The sequence below is a fragment of the Mastomys coucha genome, unplaced genomic scaffold (genome assembly GCF_008632895.1).
Source record: "Mastomys coucha isolate ucsf_1 unplaced genomic scaffold, UCSF_Mcou_1 pScaffold22, whole genome shotgun sequence".
NCBI lineage: Eukaryota > Metazoa > Chordata > Mammalia > Rodentia > Muridae > Mastomys > Mastomys coucha.
The window spans coordinates 142,239,282-142,263,791 of record NW_022196905.1 but is presented as its reverse complement, the minus strand read 5'-3'; the positions used below and the strand labels follow the sequence as shown (position 1 = coordinate 142,263,791).

General features: G+C 46.0%; 1 protein-coding gene and 1 pseudogene across 1 annotated transcript; one reads left to right on the top strand and one right to left on the bottom strand.

The window, feature by feature from the left end:
* Positions 1 to 4,392: 4,392 nt before the first annotated feature.
* On the bottom strand, positions 4,393 to 20,164 carry Pomp (proteasome maturation protein). The gene is made up of 6 exons (XM_031338769.1): positions 20,067 to 20,164; positions 18,149 to 18,246; positions 12,145 to 12,205; positions 11,250 to 11,351; positions 7,975 to 8,068; positions 4,393 to 4,714 (listed from the first exon to the last, which is right to left on the bottom strand). Exons 1-6 carry the CDS (start codon positions 20,067 to 20,069, stop codon positions 4,647 to 4,649), a joined length of 426 nt encoding a protein of 141 aa, XP_031194629.1. The 5' UTR covers positions 20,070 to 20,164; the 3' UTR covers positions 4,393 to 4,646.
* On the top strand, positions 12,306 to 13,549 carry LOC116070713 (annotated as a pseudogene).
* Positions 20,165 to 24,510: the final 4,346 nt, after the last annotated feature.

Sequence of the window (24,510 nt, the reverse complement as noted above, 5' to 3'; positions counted from 1 at the left end):
TTCTAAAACAGATCTTATCTTTTCCAGCAACTGTTGCTCATAGGGAAATAATCAGGCAAGCATGTGACCCAGCTTGCTTCTGCACTATCCCATGTCACAACACCCCACACCCATACTGAGATCCACCCTCATCCTCTGAACACCACCTCCTCTCCTTTTCACACACTTTCTACTCATCCTTCCTCTCGTTTGATTAAAACTGTCTTGGCCAAAAATCCCTGCTTTCCCTGTGTGGCCAGGGCTCTTGACATATATCACCTCCCAAGTCTCTGCAGGACTTCCACCATCCTTTGTATAAACCAGAATTCCACCTAGCATTTTCCAATGTATTTTTAAAGAGATTTTTAAGTGTATTTTTAGGAGACTGCCCTGTCTCCTAAACCAAGGGAGCTCTGAGGCAGCTCCACATTAAGTCTGTGCACTACATGCATGCAGTGCTCACAGAGGACAGAAGAGGGTGCTAACACTTCCTGGAACTGGAGTTACAGATAGCCATGTAGGGGATGGGAACTGAACCCAGCCAGGTCTTCTGCAAGAGCAGCCAGTGCTCTAACCACTGAGCCACCTCTCCAGCCTAGGACCTTATTTGTTTCCCTCTTGGCCTTAGGTCTCCTTGAGGACAGGGACAGTCTTTTGTTCATTGCATGCTCAGTAAATGTTTGCAGAACTAAATTTGAAGGCTACAATTTCTTTACTTTTATTTGCAAGAACTGTTTAAATTCCAACTCTAATGGTTTGTGAAGTAAGCGCTCCTCACTGGTTCCTAAGCTAAACCTGCAAACAGATTGAAAGTGTTAGCCCCGTGCACCTTTCAAGCTGATTCATCTTGTTTCCATGAGACTTTTTTTTTCCTGTGTAGGTGCATGTTTATGCCGGTGGAGCCATAAGACAACCACAGCTGTTGATCCTCAATCACCACCCATCTTGTTTTTTTAAGAATGGGTCTTTCGCCAGGCGGTGGCGCACGCCTTTAATCCCAGCGCTTGGGAGGCAGAGGCAGGCGGATTTCTGAGTTCCAGGCCAGCCTGGTCTACAGAGTGAGTTCCAGGACAGCCAGGGCTATACAGAGAAACCCTGTCTCGAAAAACCAAAAAAAAAAAAAAAAAGAATGGGTCTTTCTCTGGTCTGGGGCTCTCCAAGGAGCCTGGACTGGCTGGCCAGTGAGTCAAGGGATCCTCCTGTTCCTACCTCCTCAGAACAGGGATTCCAACTTACACCAACACAGCTGGCTTTTCATCTAGGGACTGGGCTCAGGGCTTGTTGTTCACAAGGCAAGCACTTTACCTGGCTGTCTCTCCAGAACCTCTACCAGATTCTGTTTTCATATGTGATGATGCAGATGCCATGACTTTTCTACAATCTGAGAAAAAACACTTACATTTACAAAGCCTGTGAAGTAACTCGTATTGTTAGTAACCCTGTGAAGTGGATCTTCATCTTCCATGTGACAGGTGAGGAAGGTGAGTCTCAGGGACACGTGGCTGGGTTGTGGCCTTTCTATAGTTTCAGAATACACAGACTGACTGGACACTATGCTCAGAGGCAGAGCACTTTCCTAGCAGATGCAAGGCCCTGTATTTGATCCCAACACTGCAAAGCAATGGGCAAGCATGCATCCACATCACCTCCTCACCTGAACGGCCTTGTGACTGCCACTGAGACTAGACAGGATGATCTTATACAGCGGAGGGTCAATAGACAGCTTCTTTGGCTAAACAGAAACCTACTTGAATGAACTATTTTGAGGGACTCAACTGCTGGCCCAGTAAGTGTAGCTGTCACATGTCCTCAAAGTTTTTGTCATGGGAGAAGAACATGTTTCCAGGAGGACAACACCCAAATCAAAATGCACAACCACCATGTCCTTCTTGCTCTTTACATCCATCTCTCTCTATCATTTTAATTCATGGCTTTGTTACCTGTGGTCAGAGTCCACAAACATTAGTGCCTTGTCTTGAAACCCAGAGGATTTTATTACAGGATATTGCAGTATTGATTCAGTTTATTATCTGCTATTGCTGTCAGCCTTTGACTTTGCCTTACTTGTAAATTAATTATCACAGGCATTATATCTTGAGGAAAAAACAAACAGTATGTAAGAGTTAGATAATACCTGCAGTTTCAGACATCCATTAGAGATCCTGGTACAGGTCTTCATGGACCAAGGGGCTGATAAGGGTGGGTTGCCTTGTGGTCAGTGTTCTAAAGAGATGCCTGTATATTAGAACCCAGAGAAGCGAGAATGTTGGGGATGTGGGGAACAGACAGGAAATGGGGAAGGAGGGAGAATTCCCCTGGTTTTATGCTCTGGGTATTTGAATGTAGTAGAACCACAATGGGATCTTGCAGTCTTTAGAAACTAACCCAGGAGGCAGAGGCAGGTGGATTTCTGAGTTTGAGGCCAGCCTGATCTACAGAGTGAGTTCCAGGACAGCCAGGGCTATACAGAGAAACCCTGAAACACCCCCCCCCCCCCATAAAAGAAAGAAACTAACCCAGGACTGGCAAGACGGCTCCCCAGATAAAGGTCTTTATCACCAAAACCAACAACCTGTATTCAATCCCTGGGACCCAAATGATAGGTGAGAAGTGACTCCTATAAGTCACCCTCTGGCCTCCACATAGGTACTATGGTACACACACACAGTAATACATTTTAAAAATATTTTTGAGAACTTCATACAGTGTATTTTAATCAAATCCTGTCTCCATCCCTGGTTGTGAGCTGTGCTTGCAAATCACTGAACCTGAGGCAAGCATGAGAAACCATCTGTAACCAGTCTGTCATTAGCACAACTCATGACTGCTGTCTGGATCGGGGCAATGTTGTAGGACAGAGCCCTCGCCTGGCCTTAAGTCCCTGTAGACAGAACAGTGTGGAATTACACACTGCTGTGTAATTCTCAGTGTCTGCTGGAGAATCGCTTGGTGTTGGGAGTACTGAGGGAGGACACGGAGCCCTTTTCCTTCCGTCAGATCCCGAACCTTCCTGTAAAGGGCCTTGACACTAAGACTCAGAACTCAGAAGCAGAACAGGAGTAAGGAAACCAGGAACCCACGTTCCAACACAAGCAGAGAATCTAAGAGGGAGAATCCGGGGAATCTGCGAATTTCAAGGAACCCAAGTAATTTCCTGAGACAGGAAGGCTACTACTACTTTAATAGAAAGGATAAAGAGTCATGACATATGTCTGGAACCATGACACTTTCGAGGCCGAGGCAGGAGGACCATGAGTTCAAGGACAGCCAAAATGAAAAACAAGGGGTCAGAGTGATGGCTCAGCAGTTCAGAGCATTGGCTGCTCTTTGGGAATCCAGGTTTGATTCCCAGCACCCACGTGGTAGCTCACAACCATATGTAACTCCAGTTCTAGAGCATCTGATGTCTCCTTCTGACGTCTGCAGGTTGTCAGGCATGCACACGGTGTAGACATATAGGCAGGCAAACACTCATACACATAAACCCAAGTATTCTTTAAAAATAAAAAACAAGATTCTTTTGTGTTATTTGACCACACTAATGTCCTATGCATTGTAGAATTTCAGCACCATTCTGCGTTCCACCCACTGAACACCACCAGTAGCAGCCCAGACCAAAAGGGGCCAACCAAAATATCTGCAGACATTGTCAAATGCTTCAGGTCAGTAACTCAGTTAATAAAGATGTTCCGAAAGTTAATAATCAAAATACTTCAGATCTAGTTAAAAAGAAAAAAATGATCCATTTGCTAGTATTCTGAAAACCTTATGGTTTTGGTTTTTGTTTTGGACAGAGTCTCACTGTATACTTCTGGCTGGTCTGAAACTCACTATGTAGACCAAGCTGATCTCAAAATCACAAATATCTGCCTGCCTCTGCCTTTCCAGGGCTGCGATTGAAGTGTGTACTACCACATCCAGGAAAAACTTTACTTTCATCAACTTAAAAACATTTCTGTACCTTGATATGTAACTTAAAAATAAGTGACCTGTACTTTCCTTCCACAGAACACTGTTTGATAAGCTAAAATGTGAGGTAAACCTATGAAGCACAATAGTTCAAGCTACATGCCCCAGTTTGATGTACCTAACTTCTCACACAAAAAAGACCAAACTTAACTCTGCAAACTTAAACTTTTCAACTTATAAGAATTCATGCAGGGCAGTGGTGGCTCATGCCTTTAATCCCAGCACTTGGGAGGCAGAGGCAGGTGGATTTCTGAGTTTGAGGCCATCCTGGTCTACAGAGCAAGGTCCAGGACAGCCAGGGCTACACAGAAAAACCCTGTCTTGAAAAACCAAAAAAAAAAAAAGAATTCTTGGCCATAACCCTTAAGATGTAAGTAGCATCCTACAGCGCAAAGCAGAGGCTCTGCGCTGGGCGCCGCCACCAAACCCAGGCACAAACATGAGTCTGAAGGAGGCTCCTGGTAACTTTATTGTGTTTGTAACATTTATAAGAAAGACGTTTTCAGAAGTTGGCTTTGCTGTAACCTCAGAGCTTAGAAACCACCTCTAGCCTCTCAACTGACTCACAACCCAAATCCAAGCCCCAAACACTTCCATGTGACTCAGTGATCCTCTCAGTACTTTAATGCTATGAACATCAGACTGTACCAGAGGCAACTATGAAAAATACAACCGTCATTCCCGCATGGCACCCTGTATCACAGCAAGCCCAGCTTATACTCCACCATCAAGTGGGGCTCGCCCATCAGTTCACTTTGTGATGGATCTGGAAAGAAACAGAAACGGGCACTGTCAATTGGCATTCAGACACAGAAGGAAATCCAGGGGTCATCATATCAGGATCTGTGATTGTCTAAACCAACCCAGTGAGCAACAAGCAGGCTGGCTAGGGCTGGAGCAGGGAACTGACTGCAAAGGGGCCAAGGGAAGTTGGGGCGGGTAGTAAAAAAGTTTGTATCTTGCCCGAAGGAACCCAACTACCCACACTTCCCATAACAGCTGAAGGGATTCTGGGACCCTTCTCACACTGGTACACATGCAGGCAAAACACCAATGCATATAAAGATAAATCTAAAAGAGAAAGAGAGGAAGAGAGGAAGAGAGAGAGGGAGGGAAGGAGGGAGGGAGGGAGGAAGAGAGAAAGAGAAAGAAAAAGAAAGAAAGAAAGGGAGGGAGGGAGGAAGAGAGAGAGAAAGAAAGAAAGAAAGAAAGAAAGAAAGAAAGAAAGAAAGAAAGGGAGGGAGGGAGGGAGGAAGAGAAAAAGAGAAAGAAAGAAAGAAAGAAAGAAAGAAAGAAAGAAAGAAAGAAGGAAAGAAAGAAAGAGAAAGAAAGGGAGAGAGAGAGAAAGAGGAAACTTTTTCCAAGGTCCCGATGCTTCCCATGGCTCCTCGCCTGACCAAGGACAATCTGAGTTGTAAAACATTTTATCTTTCCCATTTTCTGTTACACTACCTACACACACAGAGAAATCAGAATTCCAAAACAAGAACCCTCAGGACCCACTACCTGGAGTTTAGATGAAGAAGCTACACTGGACTGTGGCAACACACCGAAAGCCACTGTCAAGTCCTAGCAATGGAAGCTTCCAGGACAAGTCTCACCCTCGTAATACTGACCGAGCCTGACATGCCAAACCAGTACAGTCCGCACAAGAAAGACCAAGGAAATATGCAAGAAAAGCACCAGCTTGGGTGGTATGCTAACTGTGGATCACAGAGTACACTCATTCGTCAACTTTCTTTCCACTCCATCTCTTAAAGATCCAACTCTCTAAGAGTGTGTCATCACCCTTACCAAAACAGGAAGCACACAGCAAAGCGGCAAGTTAGGAGATGTACAGTGAACTTCCAGCACACAGGGCAAGTCCTTCCTTGACCCTCAGTTCACTCACTTGCTTACCATAAGTAAGGAGATGGGAGTCTCTGAAATGTCCTGTGTCACTTTACTGGTGCACTTACACAATTATCGTAAGTAAGGAGGTGGAAGTGCTCTGAAAAGTGTAGTGTAATTTAGCTGGTGATTCCATAAAATGTGCAGAGAGCCGAGTTAGCCAACGCTGCCTGAGACCAAGCTGCAAATCTGGGCAACATACAGAGGAGCAGTGAGTGTGTAGGTCACTCAGTGGGGAACAAGAAAGGACTTTGCAGTGAATTAATGCAGCACAGGGTGAGAGACCCACTTTGGGTAGCCATGGTAGTCCTCAGCTACACCATCGATGCACATACAGCTCCCAACCAAGAGATGCTACTCATGTGCACTATACCAGTCTCATGGCGGTGGACATCAGCCCTCTCAACAGGGGAACTCTGCAGCTAATTTGTACCTTGGGGAGAGATGCACAACAGAGACATCCACAAGCTCATTTCATGATTGTCTGAGACACAAAATTATGTCAGATCCTTTCTGCCTAAGCTGACTCAATGGTGCATTCCGAGTGAGCATCCGGCGTCTGCCTGTGGTCTGCAGGTTCTTATATCTGGGCTGTCTGGCTCTCAACCTCATCTTACTACACGCCTTATCTTACTGGACCCCACCACTCTAGGAGTCAGTCTCCACACACTGTGAGTCTTGAAACAAGCACTGTTGAGCTAGGCTACTGCACACCAGAGTCTACGAACAATGGCCTCTGCGCTCAGCGCACGCACGCACGCACGCACGCACGCACGCACGCACGCACGCACACGTAACTAAAGCCTGCTGTGCCCAACTGCGATGGCCACGCTTCAGAACTTCAAGTGTTCCCCTGAGTGCTGAGACAAGGCTGGCCAGTCTTTCAAAGTCCTGTAGGAGTCCCTGAATATAGAATTCTTTCTGGAACAAAATAGGACAAATATACAAGCATCACCTGACCTCTTCACATCACAGGAAGTACAATTCAGGGACCAGGGACCATAGAATGCAGGCATCTGTATATCTGCCATCAGGAGTCTCCCACCATCCACAGACCTGCAGCAGGTTAACCTGTCGAGCCTCAGCCACCAGACCCAAGTCTGTGGTCTCTCTGGCCTCAGACAGCCTTCCTCTATTTGAACTAAGGAACCAGTGTATGCATCACATCCCAGGGCACTTGACCCTCCCAACCCAACATGACTTTCATTCCTAGAATGTATCCATCTTCACCCGTTTAAAATCCACCTCCTCTATCCGAGGGCAGATCCAAGGTTCACTGTTTGTATTCACACCTTGCCCAGTACCTTAATATGAGACCAAATTGGTGCTCAAAATCTCCTTTTCCCTTTTTTTAAATACGTAAGTACAGAAGATTTTGATATGAGTCAGCTGTATGACAGTCTGAGTGAGTTCAGGAATCCCAGGTTTCCCAGCATTCATCAAGTCCCCTCAGGGGACCTGGGTTCACTGGACTTCTACTGTGTCCACCCACAAGCACCAGCAACATAAACTCGGTGGAGTTGTGCTGGGATTTTTGCAGTTCCCCTGTACAGCTTGAGTGGACCTGCTGGAGGCTGTGCACGGAGCAGAGCTAGACCTGCCTATCTCCCCTGGGCCTGGAAGCATAGGATGCTGTGTGCACGGCTCTTACTCAGAAGTCATCCATCTCATCCACAAAACCATTCCGGGGGTGAGGGGTGGGGTGGAGGTGGGGTCTGGTAACGAACGGGAGATTCATCCTTCTTCCTCACTGCCTGCCTCAGCACACAGATCACTGGACAGGGTGTTTTAAGCTTTAAAGCAAGATTTTATCTAACTCCTTCTGAAAACCGGTCCCACAAAGCTGTGGACCTTGAAGCACATACCACCATGGACCTCCAGATGAACAGAACAGATAGCAGCCTCGATAAGTGTGATACAGAACTGAGAGTGACTGTGAAAAATGCCAAACCAGAACAACAAACCAGCTTGAGTTATAAAGTCATTACCATTAAATCTTTTCCCCACACCCCTACCATTAAATCTTATCCTAGGGCTGTGAGTGACTACAGGTGACTCCCAGGATGTCCCTGGGACAGACTCTGCTGGCTGTCACCTTGTATAGTATAGGGTTCTGCAGTGCTGAGTGCCACTCACCGTTAAGAATATCCTCAAAACCAATGGTCTCATCGTTGCCCCTCAAAATATCCAGTGAGAAGTTTGAGCTGGGAAGAAACGGGAGACGTTGAACCTGGGGAAAAGTGAAGAGAGAGCTTCAGAAGGACCGGAGGCCGACCACAGGCCGCAGTTCCATGTACTCCGCTATTTATTTGAAGAATGTATAAACTATGTAAAACTGTAATTCAGCCAGTGGGAAAGAAGAACCCACATCTTAGGGACAGATGGGAGTTTAAAGTGTGCTGGCACTGGCACCGTAACTTTACCCTGCACACCTGCCAGTGCTCACTGCCACCACCTAACCCACCATGCCCACCTGCATCTTGGGGGCAGCTTCTGTTGGGGAAAATTATAGCACGTATGTGATGAAAGCACACCCTGGAGCCCACCTTGCTCCAGCTCAGGGAGACCAGGTTCCAGCAGGATCCAGGAGAGTGAGAGTCACCTGCCTCAGCCAAGGACACTGTGTGCTACTCTGAGCTGCTTAGCACAAAGGTAAAAGGTAACCCTCCCAAACACAGTGCTAGCTAGTCAGAAATGCAGACCAAACTCACTCAGGAGGCCTTTAAAGTCACAGTGTCACTGCAGCCAATGTGACCTCTGTCGCACAATAGGTAGGTGAGGAATGGAAACCAACTGAAGCACGGGGAAGGGGCACAGGCTATGCAGACAGAAACATCTCGATTCATCGTCTGACGATCACTGACCCAGTCATGGTGGTGGGGAGGATGGGAACATGTGGATAAGTACAGAGAGAAGCTATATGGATTCACCGTCTGACAATCACTGACCCAGTCACAGGGCTCTGTGCAAGTTACAGGCCTGAAAGACTGAGCACAGACAGGGTGGCCACTGCTACTCGAACCTGGTCACACTCGTTGCCCTTCGGTCTTGCTGCAGATCACTTTATACTTTACCAATAGTACCAGGTGGTCAGCAGTAAGTGAAGCCGTCACAGAAACTACCCTGTGGTCATCGTCTGCAGAGGCAATTACAGGGAGACCTCCCCCAGCACTCAGCAAGGGAACTATGTTCAGTCAACAACAGACTACAAGTTATTGAGTCTTTACAACGTGACAAAAATTTCTCCAGCTGTCATTCAAAACCAAAAAAAGGAAGCATGGAGAAGTGAGAAGAAAGAGGAAGAAGCAGATATAGAGCCAAGAAGCTCTAAGTGGAGAAGAGAGCAAAGGGCCTGGGAGAAAGAGCATCAAAGGTGGGCTTGCACAACACAGGATGGGGTCAGGGAAACAAGGACTCTACAGGAGCAAAGGTTCCCCACAAAATGATGTTTAAAAACTCAGGCCATCCATTTTATTAGCAATATGCAGCTCAAACCAAGGCAAAGACAGGAGCTAAGGGAGGCTAAGTTCTGTGCCAAGCATTATCTCAGGGGAACCTTCAGAGTAATCTGTGCTATTTTGACTGTTCTTCCATTTCACACTGGCAAGGAATTGATGGATGGCTCATGAACGAGCATTAGCTGTTCTTCCAGGGAAACCAGGCTAGACTCCCAGCACCTATACACAGGCTAAGTACAGCCTATAAGTCAGGTCCTAGGAGATCTAGTCTCTGATCACTCTACACACAGTATATAGACACAGACACACATATGCAAACACCTACACCCACACAAAAAGACTAAATAAACCTAAAGCAACAACAAATGTGCTTCAGACTGCTACTCTCGAGTTTGTGGATTAGTTTTGAGACTGAGATTTAGATTAGTCTAAAACACTCAGACTCAGCCATTCTCATTTAAAGCCACTTTAGAGCCATATTCTTGCAAAGAAAGTACTACAAGTAGCTTTCAGAACCACAAACCTATACAATCAATGGCACTCCACAGCACAGGCTGCAAGGCTCAAGTCTAGCTAGGCCAGAGAAAGGATCCTTAGTAGCAGGAAACAAATGCATGAAAGTCCAAAGCAGGAGGCCAGATGCTGATCCATCAGGCACCTGGGCTTTATCTGGAGGGCAAAGTGAGGATCGTGACACAGTGGGGTGTTTACAGTCACTCTTGGGGTGAGGGGGTGAGGAAACAGGGGACTGGGTAGCAGGGAGATCTGGTAAGGACCAGACTTTTGGGGTGAGAATGACAAGGCACGGAGTAAGGCAACCAGGGCTAACGTTCCAAGGTCCTTAGGCAGAAGCCTATTCATCCACAAGGTGAAGAAGGAGTTATTCTACACAGCCAGTGTGAAACCCAAAATACCTGTGGGCCTTCCAACCAGAAAAACAGGTCAGGAGAGTTAGAGAAAGTCAACAGCACTGAGTAACTATGAGGGACAGGCAGGAAACAGGAGGGAGAACAAAGCTGGCCCCTAACACCACCAGCATCTCAGGTGACAGACAGAAGGAACCACAGAGCTGCAAATGGGTTTCAGAGAGGAAGGCGACACCAGTTTGAGGTCTACAAAATACAGAGAAAAGAAAGGAGCTTTGAGTGTCAAATACTACAGTAAACTAGGGTGAGAAAATGTCTGTCCTGCTCAGGAACAAATCCTTCCATGCCAGGAGCACAAAGACACTGGCTCAGAGGAGGAAGCAAAGTAACAGACATAGGAAACAATGGCTTCCAGCAGCTGAACCTGTACAAGCAGACAAGTGAGGAAAGATATGGGGGTGAAGCATGGTGGCACACACCTTTAACCCCTGCACATAGTAGGCACAGACAGGTAGATCCCTGGGAGTTCAAGGCCAGCATGTTCTACAAAGCAAGTTCTAGGCCAGTTAGAGTTATGTGATGAGAGAGTTATGTAATTGTATCTTAAAACTAATTATTAATTAGTTAGGGATTGATACAATTTTAAGATGGGATTTGAATGCATGTAATTGCTCCTGGTGAGCCAGAGCAAGAAGAGAAGAAAAAAGTGTGTGCAACAAACAGGGCTGCTGGCAGGGAGCTGGTCCCTGAAGTAGTGTGACGCAATGGGGCCCAGAACCCAGGCAGGGGACAGTTCTCCCAAGCAGAAGGACATCTGCACACAGCTACTCCTTAGCAACAGGTGCACTCAGCTGTGTATGGACAGACGGCTTGCCCACAGAGGGCAGAGACGCACAAGGGCAGACAGCTACACTGTTCTCAAGACACGGCATCTGTGACATGAAGTTATTCTCCACAGAACATCTTCCCCTTTATGAAGCAGTAACAAAGGTCATGTGCTACAGAGGGAGGCAGGACAGGGAGCACAGAGAGTAAGGTCTGACGGCTAGCATGACAACACTGGCATGCGGGACAGAGACAGACTCACCTGCTGTACTGCCTTGAACTCCATCTGTAACTTCAGGGGAGCAAACAGACCCTGGATGTTCCTCAGGGTGGAAAAATTCATCTTGTCCTGGTTGAGCTGGAACTACAGAAGACAGAGTAAACTCTAACCTAAAGGCTTATCACAAAGGGAGCAAGGCTGTTCTGAAAGCGCAACACTGACAATCCTGAGGCCAAGAGTTAACTGATACATCTTCTTGATAGATTTTAACATTTATGTCTCTACATCTGTGTGTGTGGTTTACAGATGTGTTCCTGTATATGTGTACTTGCAGACACTAGGCAGAGTCAACACCAGGTTTTTCCTCAACAGTCCTCATCTTACTCTGTGAGACAGGGTCTCTCACTGAACCCAGAGATTCAGCTAGGCCAGCCAGTGAGCACCAGGGGTCTGCCTGTCTCCCCTCCTGTATCCAGTAATGGTACCCAAGTGTCTTCAAATTTGGCTGTCTGATCTCGAAGTGCCCATGCCTACTTCTATTCTTCTAGCAGAGGATAAAAAGACATAGGGCTGGAGAGATGGCTTGGTGGTTAAAAGCACTAAAGGTCCTGAGTTCAAGTCCCAGCACCCACATGGCAGCTCACAACTGCATGATGCCCTCTTCTGGTATGCAGAAATAGATGCAAACAAAATACCAATATACATAAAATAGTTAAATTAACTTTTAAAAAAGTAGTTTGTTGCAGGGTGGTGGTGGCACACGCCTTTAATCCCAGCACTTGGGAGGCAGAGGCAGGTGGATTTCTGAGTTCGAGGCCAGCCTGGTCTACAGAGTGAGTTCCAGGACAGCCAGGGCTACACAGAAAAACCCTGTCTTGAATCCCCCCCCCCCAAAAAAAAGTAGTTTGTTTTAAAAAAAGACAAATAACACACTCACATTTTTTTCTGATAATTCAAGAGGGTGGCTGGGCAAAAGTTCATTTTTCACACAAGAAAACCTAGAAGGAAAAAAAACACAAGTATTTAATAGGGTACCACACATAATTCTCTATCACAGTTCAAAGCTGCAGATGTGAACATCCATCTTTTTGGCTTTCTGCTCAGAGGAGGCTATGGATCAACTTTCTTTGGTTTTCCCAAATCTGGGTTCATCTGAGACCAAGTGCTCCCACCATGTTGCCCAAGTTCAACCCCAACAAGATCAAAGTCATTTACTTGAGGTGCACCAGAGGGGAAGTTGGCAACACATCTGCCTTGGCCCCCCAAGATCAGTACCTCTGGGTCTGTATCCAAAAAAAGTTGGTGATGACATTGCCAAGGCTACTCGTAACTAGAAATGTCTCAGGATTACAGTGAAACTGACCATCCAGAACAGACAGACCCAGACTGAGGTGGTGCTCTGTGCCTCTGCCCTAACCATCAAAACCCTTAAGGAGCCACCAAGAGACAGAAAGAAAGAGAAATTAAACCTAGTGGAAATATCACTTTTGATGAGACTGTCAACACTGCCCACCAGATGCAACACCGGTCTTTGGCCAGAGAGCTCTATGAACTATTAAGGAGATCCTGGGTCCTGCACAGTCTATGGGCTGCAGTGTGGATGGCTGCTACCCTCATGACATCATGGATAACATCAACAGTGGTGCAGTGGAATGCCAGTTGGTTAAAAAGCATCAAGAGAATATTTCAATAAAAGACTATCTGATTTAAAAAAAAAAAAAAAAAAGCTGCATGTGTAACTGTGGCGTGCCCAGGGGATGGGGTGGAACTCAGTGGGTAAACATGTGTTCAGCAAGCACAAGGCCTGGGATATGATCTCCACTGATACCTACCCTCAAGATTGTAATCATAGTGAGGTGGTGGGGGCCTTTAATCCCAGCACCTGAGAGGCAGAGGCTGGTAGATCTCTGAATTCAAGGCCAGCCTGGTCTACAGAGTGAGTTCCAAGACAGCCAGGGCTACACAGAGAAAGTCTGTCTTGGAAAAACAACCCTCCCTGACCCCCCCCCAAAAAAAACCCAAATCCAAGCCACTGTTCTTATACAACAGTAGTGTGTAGTAGGTTTTCTGGGGGAGAGAACATTGTTATCATCTTGATGGTGCTGCTCAGTATAGGAACAGAAACATTTGTGAAAATACATGTAACTATGAATGAAAGGCATCTGTTACAGACACTGCTGTTATACTATGACATGGAGGCTGTGATGGTTTGGATATGCTTGGCCCAGGGAGTGGCCCAAGAGGTTTCAGTGGAGAATTTCAAAATGTGGCCTAGAGACTGTTTTTCTGATATTTTGGTGAATAATTGGCTACTCTTTGCCCTTGTCTGAAGAGTCAAGTAGGAGTGAAGAGACTCAGATTGATTGTACTGACAAAGGAAGTCTCAGAAACGACCATCAGAGACTTTGTTCTCTAGTTAAGTCTTATGAAGAACACTTTAAATAACATAGCAAGCTGAGAAAGGAAAAATATAAAACATATGGTTCAAGTATTAAAGGGGCACCAGGATATGAAATGGAGCTGAATCCTGAGTTCAAGGATATTAAATTGAATTAAGGGAGTGGTGACCTTGGGGCAAGATCCCACCCAGCTAAATTTAGGTCCAGGCCTGGTAGTACAAACCTTTAACCCAAGGAGGCAAAGACAAGTAGATCTGAGTTCAAGGCCAGCCCAAAACAAAGCAAGTTCTAGGTGAAGAAAAACTTAAATCCAGGCTTGGTGGACCACACCTTTAATCCCAGTGTTTAGGAGGCATGCCTGCAGATCTCTGTGTTCAAGGTCAACCTACAGAGCAAGTTCAAGGAAAGCCAAGCTTAGGCAGACCAGGGAGTCAGAAAACAGAAAGCTGGTGATAATGTAACAGAACAGAGGGCTATGTTGCAGCCCCAGCAAGCAAAACACAGCAGCTTTGGCCATGTGGCTCCGGCTTTAGAGTGAAAAATAGAAAGGACTACTAGGACGACTGATGCTGGTTAGCTGGAGCTAAGAAATTGGTGGTGATTAAGAAAAGACCAGCATCACTGAGGCGAAATCTTCTGAAAAGTGTTTTCTGAGAACACAAAGAAGCTGTGTTCCAGAGATAGCCAAGGTTGTACCTGATGCTGCAGCTGTACTAGGTAATGTGTAAGAGTCAGATGGTACTGATTTTGAAGGCATGAAGGGGTCATGAAGAGCAGCTGAGGCTTGGCACTGTTGAGAAGCTATGGAAGGCCATTGGTGAAGATGCAGCCTCAGTTGCAGATGGCCCAGAACTGAAGGAGTTATGCAAAGGAGTTGAGGCTTGGCACCATGAAGAGAGCCTATGAGAGGCTATTGGTGAAGCCTAGTTGCAGTGGAAAATCCCAGTGTATTGGAGATGCCAGTACCATGGGATGATCACCAACAGCAGCAGTGGCAGTGGAATGGATCAATCTGAGCTTAGAGTGCTACAGAGGGCAGAGCTGGAGAAGTGACCTAAGACCTTTGGAGGAGCCCAGAAGATCATGTGTAGATCCCAGACATTGGAACAAGAAGCTGTAACACTGAAACTGCCTTGGAGACCCCAAGATGTCCGAGATGCCAGAGCTATCTGTTGAGGAAAGCTGCTAACAGTGAGTGGCACCAGCCTAGGAGAAAGAAATTTGTTACATTCAACAGAGGTGAAAAAGGAGTTAAGAGGTCTGAAGACAGCCTTGAAATCAGCCATGGAGATGCAGAGTTTGGAGTTTGCTCAGCTGGTTTCCAGCTTTGGGGATTACAGTTAAGTGATTGGATAAATCTCAGAAGAGACTTTGAACTTTGGACATCTAACATTGTTGAGACTGCTATAAACTATGGGGACTCTGGAATTTGGACTAAATGTATTTTACATTATGCTATATTTAGGTATGGTCCCCAAACTCATGTAGAATGTGATGGTTTGTATATGCACAGCCCAGGGAGTGGCACTATTTGGAGGTGTGGTCTTGTTGGAGTACATGTGTCACTAAGGGCGTGTGGGCTTTAAGACCCTTGTCCTAGCTACCTAGAAGCCAGTCTTCTCCTAGCAGCCTGCACCATGCCTGCCTGGAAGCTGCCATGTTCCTACCTTGATGATAATGAACTGAACCTCTGAACCTGTAAGCCAGCCCCAATTAAATGTCCTTATAAGAGTTGCCTTGGTCATGGTGTCTGTTCACAGAAGTAAAACCCTAAGACAAAAGCTTTCCAAACGTGGATGCTAGTTCATGTCGTCTATCTATAATAAAGCCCTGATAGTGATGCCACTGAAAAGCTGCGGCATACTTTTACCATTTAACTGTTTCTACTGAGTTTCATTTTTATTTTTAAAATATGTAAATTAATTTTTTAAAAATTTATTATGTGCATGGATGTTTTGCCTTTGTTACCTACCACCTGTATGTCTGGTGTCCTTGGAGACCAGAAGGTACCAGATTCCAAAGACTGAAGTTACAGACAGTTGTTAGCTGCTATGTGGGTGCTGGGAATCAATTCTGTCCTCTAGAAGAACAGCTAGTGCTCGTAACAACTGCAGTCATCCCTCTGTCCCCCAAATCTTCTAATAAAAATGTTTAAGTTATTTTAGAAGAACTCACTAAGCACGTGTCTATTATTACTGCCACTTTGATGGGATGCTGCCCCTAAGACAGACTAGCTAAGACTCTTCCTTCAATACTATATCTTTATAAAGACATGTCGAACCACACACTTAAGGGACCCAGTAAGGACCGGAGCATTTGTCACTGTCCTGTTAAGTACTGTCTAAAGCAGAGTCTGAGGGCTGAAAAGCCCTAGAAACTCCACCACAGCCACCCACTGAAGACTGTGGACAGATCACCATCAGAGGTAGACCATGAAAACCATCTTCCTATGCAGTCTTCCTGTCCAATTGGGTTCCTGGAGGGGTTGGGGCATTGGTGGCGCTCACCAGGACTTAGCTGGTGGCTAGCCTATTAATTTTCTTTAAAAATTGTCTCTGAGTGTTCACCCTGGTTCCCAGAGGCCAGAAGAGGGCATCTGATCCCCTGGAAATAGAGTTACAGGTAGTTATGAGCCTCCATGGGGCTGCTGGGAACTGAACCAGGGTCCTCTGTAAGAATAAGTACTCTTAACTGCTGAGCCATCTCTCCAGCCCTCAGCCTATTAATTTTACTACAGATCAAAGTATGCCTCCCAGAGGCCATATCCTGTGTCTTTTACTACGAATCCAAAAGGGACTATGTATGTGCTCAGATCTCAGCACCAGAATGCCACTCTACTGCAGGGAAAGTCGGCACTTTCAATTAGGATGTAAATACACGGGGTGTCACATTGACCTTGTATGAATGAGCAGAAAAGTGATGTGCCAAGGACAGACAACTGGAAACAGGTGTCTAAAAAAAGGAAATTACAGTAGGAGGTAGGACAGGGCACTGGAGAACAAAAACAAAAGCAGCCACCACTTAGTGCTGGAGAGAACAGGTACCACTTGGGTGTTTTCAGGTGTGGACTCCCTTACTCCTACTGTGTAACACATGTACTGTTAGCCCTAGTCACAGATGAGAACACAGAGCTTACCTGTCACAAGACATCATACATGGGACAACAGAGCTGGTACCCAAAACCAGGCAGCCACAGCATATCATCCTTTCTCCCTCCGTCTCTGCCTCCCTCCTACCCTTTCTGATTTTTATTGGAAGTAAGAGTTTTCTCAGACATTTGCACACATTATAGTCCTATAAAAACGCAAAACCAGGGCTGAAGAGATGGCTCAGCAGTTAAGAGCACTGACTGCTCTTCCAAAGGTCCTGAGTTCAAATCCCAGCAACCACATGGTGGCTCACAACCATCTGTAACAAGATCTGATGCCCTCTTCTGGTGCATTTGAAGACAGCTATAGTGTACTTAAATATAATAAACCTTAAAAACAAAACAAAAAAACCCTGCAAAACCAGAATCCACAACATATAAACAAAAGACCTCTAAGTTAAAAAAGAAAAATACAGGCTCTGTGCCTGCTGCCATAGGCTTTGGGAGTTCATATTTGCTTCAGTACTGCTGTATATGGAAGGCCTTGATCCTTCCTTTTTTTTTTTCCTCTCTCTATTTGAGGCAGAGGGGGCGGGCACAGGGCAGCGGGGGTGGGTGGGTAGGGGAGACTTTTCAAGACAGGTTTTCCATATAGCCTTGGCTGTCCTAGAACTCACAGGACAGCTCTGCCTCCCAAGTGCTGGGATTAAAGGCATGCACCACCACTACCCAACCATCATCCTTTCTTAAGAGAGAGAGAGAGAAAGAGAGAGAGAGAGAGAGAGAGTGTGTGAGTGAGTGTGTGTGTGTGTGTGTTGCATGTAAGCCAGAACTGGCATTAGGTGCTTCCTCTGCTGTTCTCCACCTTATGTTCTGAGGTAGGCTCTCTCACTGACACAGTGACCATCAACTGGCTAGGCTGACCTGCCTTTAAATGAGTGTCGGGGATCCAAACTCAAGTCATGCATGCCCAGTCCAGTGTTAATCACTGCTATATAACTGCTATATTCTAGTGTCTCCCAGAGAAGAATTACTTATTCCTGCAGTCAGTAGCCTAGAGAGTTATGAGCTGAGTTACGAACAGTAAGAATCCTACTAAACCAAGGGCTAGGGCTATAGATCTCAGTGGTAGAGCTTGCTTCCCATTATTCAACATCCTAGGTTCAATCTCCAGTACTAGCCCCTCATCAACCGAGCCCGCAGAATCCTACCAATGGATCCATGCACTAGGAGGATCCCTGTCCTGCAAGCCTGCGTGCTGTTATTCTGCTACAAGAGTTCTCCCATTACAAGGAACATAGAGCCCTCTTCCTCTCCACACCCTAAGTATACAACTCACTGCAGACAAAAGCAAATACACATTTACAGCCTTCCAAAGGACAGCACCTTGAAGAGAACCCACAAGAAACATTTCATCAGAAGGAGCGAGGCACAGCCGCATCTCCCTGACATACCCTTTCCGTAGAAGATCATGACTCTCGAAAGGCCCACTGGCTGAGAGCTCCGTAACTGGAATACTGTCCTTCAGCTGCGACCCAAGGCCTCTGGCGTTCTACAACACAAAGTCAGCATGGTAGTTAGTGGACAGGGAAGAAGCTAAGGGCTGTGCCCTCCAGGATCTACAGAGAGAGAGCCTTAAGTACTGTGGCAAGCAGCACACAGGGTACAGTGAGTACCAATCTGGGGGTAGAAAGACTCGTGGTTGGACTTATGAATGTGACGGCAGGGAAAGCTTTTATGGGGGGGGGGTATGAATATACAAACAAACTCGACCAGTTTGAGATGACTGGCATTAACAAAGAGGAAAAATTCAAAGATGGACGGTCATATGTACCAAAAACCTTGAGTTTTACCCTAATCTTGGTATGATCAACCAGATTTGCTTCACTGGAAAGAGCCTTCCCTTTGGTTGTAGTGTTTTAACCCAGTGAAAAGGCTGAGGACAGAACCCTGGGGGAGGGGGGAAAGGCAGATCAAAGACAATAAAAGAGATGGAATTACGACGTGACGTCCAGAGATGTGGTCATAGGAACTGACAGAAAGGGGGAGGAGCTGCCTTCTATAATTTAAAAAAAAAAAAAATGCAGCTAATTGAAATAGTGCAAAAGGTTAAAAACAGCCTCTTTGGAACTGGCACTGTCATCCTACATCTGACCAAACAGTCTAGACCAAACTGTTCTGAGAAAGCAGCTATTTGATAGACTTACTTCATCTGTGCATTTGACCTGGCAACTCGTATGGGGGTATGTCACTAGCCCCGACTGTGTCTTGCTTGAGCCTCACCAATTTCCCAATTCTGCACTGCAAGGTCTCCCCCAATCATACAACCTCACCACCAAAACTGCCAATGACCCCCTTCTATGCTTCATTAACATCTGAGAAAAAAAAGAGTTCAGGGCTCCCTTTGCAATTCAAGGGCCTGGCACTGTTCCCATTCTCCACACGGTAAGACACAGGGTATCAGGAAGCCTACAGGTAGATATGGTGCATAATCTGCTACTTCGTGACTGCCAGCCAATCACAGACTTCCAGGACTAGCCCTATCGGATTATAGCTGTCCTACTGCTGACCAAAACCACTACAGTACAGTGTTCTCCTGCGGACCGATTTACTGAAAAGCACCAAAGGAAGTTTCACTATGCACAACGGAGAAATTCTGAACTCTAGTACTGCTGTTACTGCCTTTCTGGTGTCCTTTTGTAAAATATGAGGACGCCTCAAGGTTCTAGTTCAGTATCAGATAAAAGTAAGTCTATGAAGACCTAAAACCATTCATATTTCAGCGTTCCTCACACTCCTTTACAATGGTTAATGGTATTTGCCAATACAAGCTTTCTGGACGTGGGCAGACGGCCTGCGGAGGAGTGTTTATATCAGGGCTGTGCCATAGTGACTCAGGAGTCTGCTCAAAGAGAAACAGAAAGTGGAGGAAAGACCAGAGGGTGAGAAGAGACCAGAGTGAGTTCAAGCACTAACTGTACGAACAAAACAGGAGCAACACATGGCACAGGGAGAGATGTTTGCAAATCGAGGCCGAGTTGTATAAATGCAACGGGGGTCGTGGGCCTTGGGGGCGGGTGTTTGTAGGGTCCGGTCACCCTGAAGGAGAGGGAACGTGGCGTGTCCCAACACCCACACTCAGCTTGGCTTTCAGAGGTGCCCTGTGCATGCATCCACCTCTACTTCTGGGAAGGGGCGCTCAGGCCTGGGAGACCCGGGGAACCAACGCGCGCGGTCCGACCGGAACCAGCACCACCCGAGAGCGTGCAGCCCGGGTCACACCCACGTCAGACACCCGCCGGGACCGCGCAGTCGTGATCGTGCCCACACCACGAATACCCGCCGCGACTGCGGTAGTTCGCGCTCACTCACCATCTTGGAAACAGCTCTAGGAAACCCTCTGAACCTGCTTGAGTCGGCCGGCCAAACCGCTCACTTCCGTTTCCGGGGCCGAGACACCCCACCCCCATCATCCGCCGGAAGTGCGTCCGTCCGGCCAGGAAGGAAAGAGGGCGTGGGAGGAGCAGGGAGTCGCGTTGGGCCGAGGCTCCCACGCTTGCTATCCCCGGGGAGCGAGGGCCAAGGGCGCAGCTAGGGTGTGCGCTGGCCCTGGCCTCGCGTGACGATTTTAGACGGCTGTGTGCAGATACAGACTTCCCACGGGCTATCCAAGGACGTCTAGGTGGTGATTTACATTAAAATTCTGCTGCTAAGTCAAAATCGGGACAACAGGCCTTCACAGTTTTATAAGTCGAAGGTCTAAGGCTTGGGTATGTGTAGAACCCAAAGAAAGGACCAAGCTAGCTTAGTCACTGAGCTACAGGCAGAGGCGGGCTCCAGGGGTTGTGGAGTGTGGATGTTTCCGAACTTGGAGAATCACAACCTGTGGCCCAAGTCAGGTCTGGCCACCCGTTCATAATAATCAAGTTTTTTAAAAGCGGGAGGCAGAAGGCGATTTGGTCAGTGTGGCCAGACTGGGAAGACGACAAAAACTTGGGAGGCTCCCTGGGACTAAATCCTGCTCAGTAACATGGGGATGTGACGATTTTAAGTCAGTGTCATCATAGCTAATGTATGTCAGGCTCTTAAAATTACATATAACATGGTTCTTTCTACATGCTGTATATGAGTCATCTCCCTAAATCTCTCTATTAAGCTTTTTAAAATTAATTTTTAAGGATTTCTTTAAAACTTTGTTTGACTGTATTCATGTGCATCATGTGTGTGCCTGGTGCTCTCACATTCTTTTGCAATGTTAGTGGTGTTTGCCAACACAATAGAGTCTCAGGATCTCATAGAACTAGTTGCAGGTAGATGGTTGTGAGCCACCCTGTGGGTTCTGGAAAAGGAACATAAGGCCCCTGTAAGAGCAACAGGTGCTCTTAACCACGGAACCTTCCCTCCAGGCCCCTTGCTCACATTTTGAGAGTACAGTGCAGCATAGAGAAGGCAAGGGCAGCTGGTCTAGCTGTGGTGGCCGGAGGATGAGGCAGCTGGTCACTTGGGTTCTGCAGTAGGAAGCAAAGAGAATGTTGTTCCTCTTACTTTTGCCTTGTTATTCAGTCTGGGATCCCAACCCATAGGATGGTGCCTCCCACATTCAGGGTACATCATTTTTAGTTAAAATTATGGAAATGACCTCACAGATGTATCCAGATCACATCTCCTCTCAGAGGACCTGGGTTCATTTCCCATCACTCACTTCAGGCTCACAGCCCTCTGTAACCCCGTTTCAGACGATCCAATGCCCTCTTCTGGCCTCGAACTGTACTCGTGTACACAGACATATAAAATCAACTTTAAAAGACCATCACAATACCAGAATGGCTTTGATCTGATCCCAGGAAGTCTTTCTTTCTTAAGTGCATTTAAGAAAGCTATTTACATGTCTGCTGTCCAGGAAAATTCTAGCATCTCATACATAAGGAAATTCCTTTTCTTTATAGTTTCATTGCCCAGTACTAAAAATTCTGAGCAAATATTTAGGACTGAATCTGTATCACTCAGCACGTGTAGTCGGCAAACATTAAATGGCTACTTATGGTTCTGAAGTAGGAGTTCAGTAGCCCACAAGCCCACTCTGTGTTTGAACATGAGTGTGGACTCTTAGTCCTCCTGTCTCTGTCTCCTGAATCTACCATTACAGGCGTGGGGCATGATGCCCTAAGATTTTTTTTTTTTTTAAGTTGCAGTTATAAGGGCTGGAAAAATGAACAAAGATCTATGTTCAGTTCCCAGCACCGACCGACCTGGTGACTCACAACCATCTCCTGTCCCAGGGGATATGATGGCCTCTTTTAGCTTCTATGGCACTGCAAACAATGCAGACATAAAAACTCCAACTTTTTTTTTTAAGATTTTTTAATTCATGTATGTGAATACACTGTCGCTGTCTTCAGACACACCAGAAGAGGGCATCAGATCCCCATTACAGATGGTTGTGAGACACCAGGTGGGTGCTGGGAATTGAACTTAGGACCTCTGGAAGAGCAGTCAGTGCTCTTAACCACTGAGCCATCTCTCCAGCCCCCAAACAAATTTTTTTAAAAAAAAAAAATTTATTTAAGAGTTGAAGTTTCGCCGGGCGGTGGTGGCACACGCTTTCAATCCCAGCACTTGGGAGGCAGAGGCAGGCGGATTTCTGAGTTCGAGGCCAGCCTGGTCTACAGAGTGAGTTCCAGAACAGCCAGGACTACACAGAGAAACCCTGTCTCGAAAACAAACAAACAAACAAACAAACAAAAAAAAAGAGTTGAAGTTTCAAAAAGTTTCTTACCAGACTGAACTTATTGGGAGAGGAAGGTCTTAAGTGCACACCCTCCCATCTCAAGGGAGACCTGGGAATTGGGAAGAGACCACCAGAGCACATACGGACACCATACAGAACACTTGCCACCCAATCAGACCGTAACTCCAGAAACTGAACACCCATGGCAGAGGTACAGGTAACAGATTCTCCAATGCCCCTTTCTTTATTATTAATTTTTAGTTAGCACCAAAAGTACTAGATTTCATAGTATACTTCTTTCTTGTTTGTTGTGTTCTCTCCCCCAGCTCCCAGGCTTCCATGGCCTTTAAAAGAAAGGTGGCATCCTCACTCTAGCCCACAAGAACCTGCATAAACCCTTCATCCAGCTGATTCACACTAGTGCATCCTCATACCTTACTTTCTGATTATGGCTCAACATACCTTTTTGTTTTTTTCTCAGTTCATCATTTGCACGGGCAAGTCTAATAATTCTCCTTTACATCCCTTACTACCAAACGAGCCAGCTCTTATTTTTTTTTAAGAAGATTTATTTATTTATTTATTTATTTATTTATTTATTTATTTATTTTACCTGAATACACTGTTGCTGTCTTCAGATACACAGACAAGGGCATCTGATCCCATTACAGATGGTTGTGAGCTACCATGTGGTTGCTGGGAATTGAACTCAGGACCTCTGGAAGAGCAGTCAGTGCTCTTTAACTGGTGAGCCATCTCTGTAGCCCAATGAGCCAGCTCTTACCCTTTGATTATTGGCCCAATGATTCTTTAAGTCGTTGCCTTAAGTAATGATGGCTTACGCCATGGTGGCTAAACAAGGGGCCATTTTAACACTTTGTACTTGGGAAGCAATACAATGTAGTATTTGGAACTCAACTCTGAACTCAGGCTGGGTCGTTGGGCATATTTACTTAACATGTCTTTGTTTTCTCACCTCTAAAATGAGGTGGTGGTAACATCTATCTCAAACAGTTATATAGTTTTGTAGTAGTCTAGAACATCTATCTCAAACAGTTATATAGTTTTATAGTACTATAAAGGTACTATAGAAGCTAGCTCACAGGGAGGAAGCCTCCAGCTTGATTTCTCTTGAGATCTAAGTGTGTGGTGTCCTCAGCAATAAGCGCTTATTATTTAGTTCTGGTGGACAACCAAGAGGAATGACAAAGACATGAACTGTTTGGGGAGGGGGCATCTGGAACCTCCTTTTTGAACAATGGATAAAAAGATATCCCATACTTGACACTGGGTTTTTTTTTTAATGACCCGTGGATTCTAAGAGCAATCCTATCTAGCCATGCAGGGTATCTGCAAACTCTGGGTTTTTGTTGTTGTTTTGTTTTGTTTTTCGCGTCAGGGTTTCTCTGTGTAGCCCTGCCTGTCCTGGAACGCTGAAGACCAGACTGACCTTGATGTCAGAAATCCGCCTGCCTCTGCTTCCCAAGTGCTGGGATTAAAGGCATGCGCCACCCCTGCCCAGCTTTTTTTTCTTTTTTCTTTTTTGGTTTGCCAACTCTTTTTAAGAGCGTACACATTTTCATTGACTTACACTATAGTAGGCTTCCCTATGGCTTTTTTATACAGTCTTTGATTTGCATGGCCCCTACCCCATCCTTTTGCCTCCTCCACCCTCTCCCTCATCCCTATCAAAACGCTTCAACCCCAGTATCTGTCCTCTGCTTCCATGTTACCTGTGTTCCACTATCCCCACCTCTTTTAGGCATCCCTGCCACAGTGGCCCCTTTGTAGCTTCCAGGATTCTCTATGTACTCTAAGTTAAACACACAAATCTAAACATTCAAAACTAGGATCCACTGGGAGGGAACATGTGGTGTCTGTCATTATGTGCCTGGTTTACCTCAGTCAGTATAATAGTTTTTAGCTTCATGTATCTAAAATGCAGATTTCATAATTTCATTTTTTTCTTTACCGCTAGGTAAAATTCCATTGTGCATACGCACCATGTTTGCATTACCCTTTTATCCCCTGATGGATGTGTAGGCTGGTTGCATTTCCTAGCTATTACAAGTAGAGCAGCAAGAAGCC

Coding starts and splice junctions, on each gene's coding strand:
- Pomp (XM_031338769.1), bottom strand. Junction 8,069..11,249: donor AGTTCAAGGCAGTACAGCAG/GTGAGTCTGTCT, acceptor ACTTTTCCCCAG/GTTCAACGTCTCCCGTTTCT. Junction 4,715..7,974: donor TTTTGAGGATATTCTTAACG/GTGAGTGGCACT, acceptor GTTTCTTTCCAG/ATCCATCACAAAGTGAACTG.